Source organism: Emiliania huxleyi, assembly GCF_000372725.1.
Source record: "Emiliania huxleyi CCMP1516 unplaced genomic scaffold EMIHUscaffold_8815, whole genome shotgun sequence".
Lineage (NCBI taxonomy): Eukaryota > Haptophyta > Isochrysidales > Noelaerhabdaceae > Emiliania > Emiliania huxleyi.
This window is the reverse complement of record NW_005195430.1, coordinates 1-1226: the sequence shown is the minus strand read 5'-3', so window position 1 is coordinate 1226 and position 1226 is coordinate 1. Positions and strand designations below refer to the sequence as shown.

The following is a 1226-nucleotide window of genomic DNA, read 5'->3' as shown; positions in this document are numbered from 1 at the left end:
TGTCCGAGGTTGTGGTTGAGGTGCCGCTTCCGGCCGGCGCGAGGGCAAGAGACGTGGCGTGCCGCGTGCTGCCGGCCTCGCTTTCGCTTGCGGTGTGCGGCCAGGCTGTGCTGCAGGGATCGTTGCTGCGGAAGGTGCTGCCTGACGACTCGGATTGGGTGCTCGAGGATGCGCCCGGGCAGGGGGAGGGGAGGCTGCTGCGCCTCACGCTGGTGAAGAGGTCGCCCACTGCGGGGCTGCAGCACTGGACTAGCGTGCTCGCAGGTGCGTCGAGCGGGTAGACTAGCCCAGGTGCACACCTGTATCATGGTTATTTCTTTTTCCTTCGCGCAGAGAGATCAAACTTCAAAGAGAATCGGCGTTGTTGACGTGTCTTACGTGTACGTAAGCTGTAGAGCTGTTTAACATTAACTTTGGGCCTAACAGTTGCGCTAGTGTTGGGTGAAATCCTTAACGTTGTTCAAGTGTGTTCACCCCAGCTCATGCTGTTACTGTTTGTTACTGTTGTTACTGTTGTTCAGCGGTCAGCAAGCAGAAAATGCCAAAAACCCGGGTAAAACCCGAAAATACCTGGGGGTTTCCGGGTATTTTCGGGTATTACCCGCACTGGACGCTGGAGATTGTCGTGGATGGGTCACTGGACACTGCCAGGCCTTCCTTATTGTTGTTCAGCCGGCCTAACGTTAGCTACTGTTGTTGGGAATACTCAAAACGGCCAGGTATTCCCAGACTGAAGGGCGCAGCGCGGACTGGCACACACATAACGAGACTCGGGACGGCCGTACTTTGCGCGTGCGCGCGGCCTGGCATGCACGCGGTGGCCTCGCCCGAGCAACCAGCCGACAGTGGGCCTGCCCAGCCTTCTTCTGAGCCATCCCCAGAGACTCCCTCCGCTGCCGTCGGCCCCGCAGTCCCGGCCGACATGCCCGCCGCATGGCCTGCGCACACGCCACAAACGCCAGTTCAACAACCCGCAGGTTTGGCAGCTCTGGGCGGGAGCCAGCCGGGCTCGCTGCCAGCTCCCACCACGAACTTGCCACCACCGTCAGCCCCTGCCGCTCTCTCCGCCAGCACCATCGCTCCCGGCGCCTCCAATCCATCCTTCACCAGTGCAGCGACAACCACACGAGCTCCATCCTGCCTCCTGCTGCTGGCCACCAGCCACAGCAACCAGCTGATGCACCAACCACACCGCCCTGCTGGCACTGCTCATCTCCTACTGCTGG

At 60.8% G+C, this 1226-nt stretch overlaps 1 protein-coding gene across 1 annotated transcript; it reads left to right on the top strand.

The window, feature by feature from the left end:
* Positions 1 to 8: 8 nt before the first annotated feature.
* EMIHUDRAFT_259201 (hypothetical protein) lies at positions 9 to 405 on the top strand (the record flags this gene model as incomplete). The annotated part of the gene is made up of 2 exons (XM_005758091.1): positions 9 to 220; positions 396 to 405. Coding segments are annotated over 2 exons (222 nt in total), but the record flags the coding sequence as incomplete, so codon positions are not given.
* Between the last annotated feature and the right edge of the window lie 821 nt (positions 406 to 1226).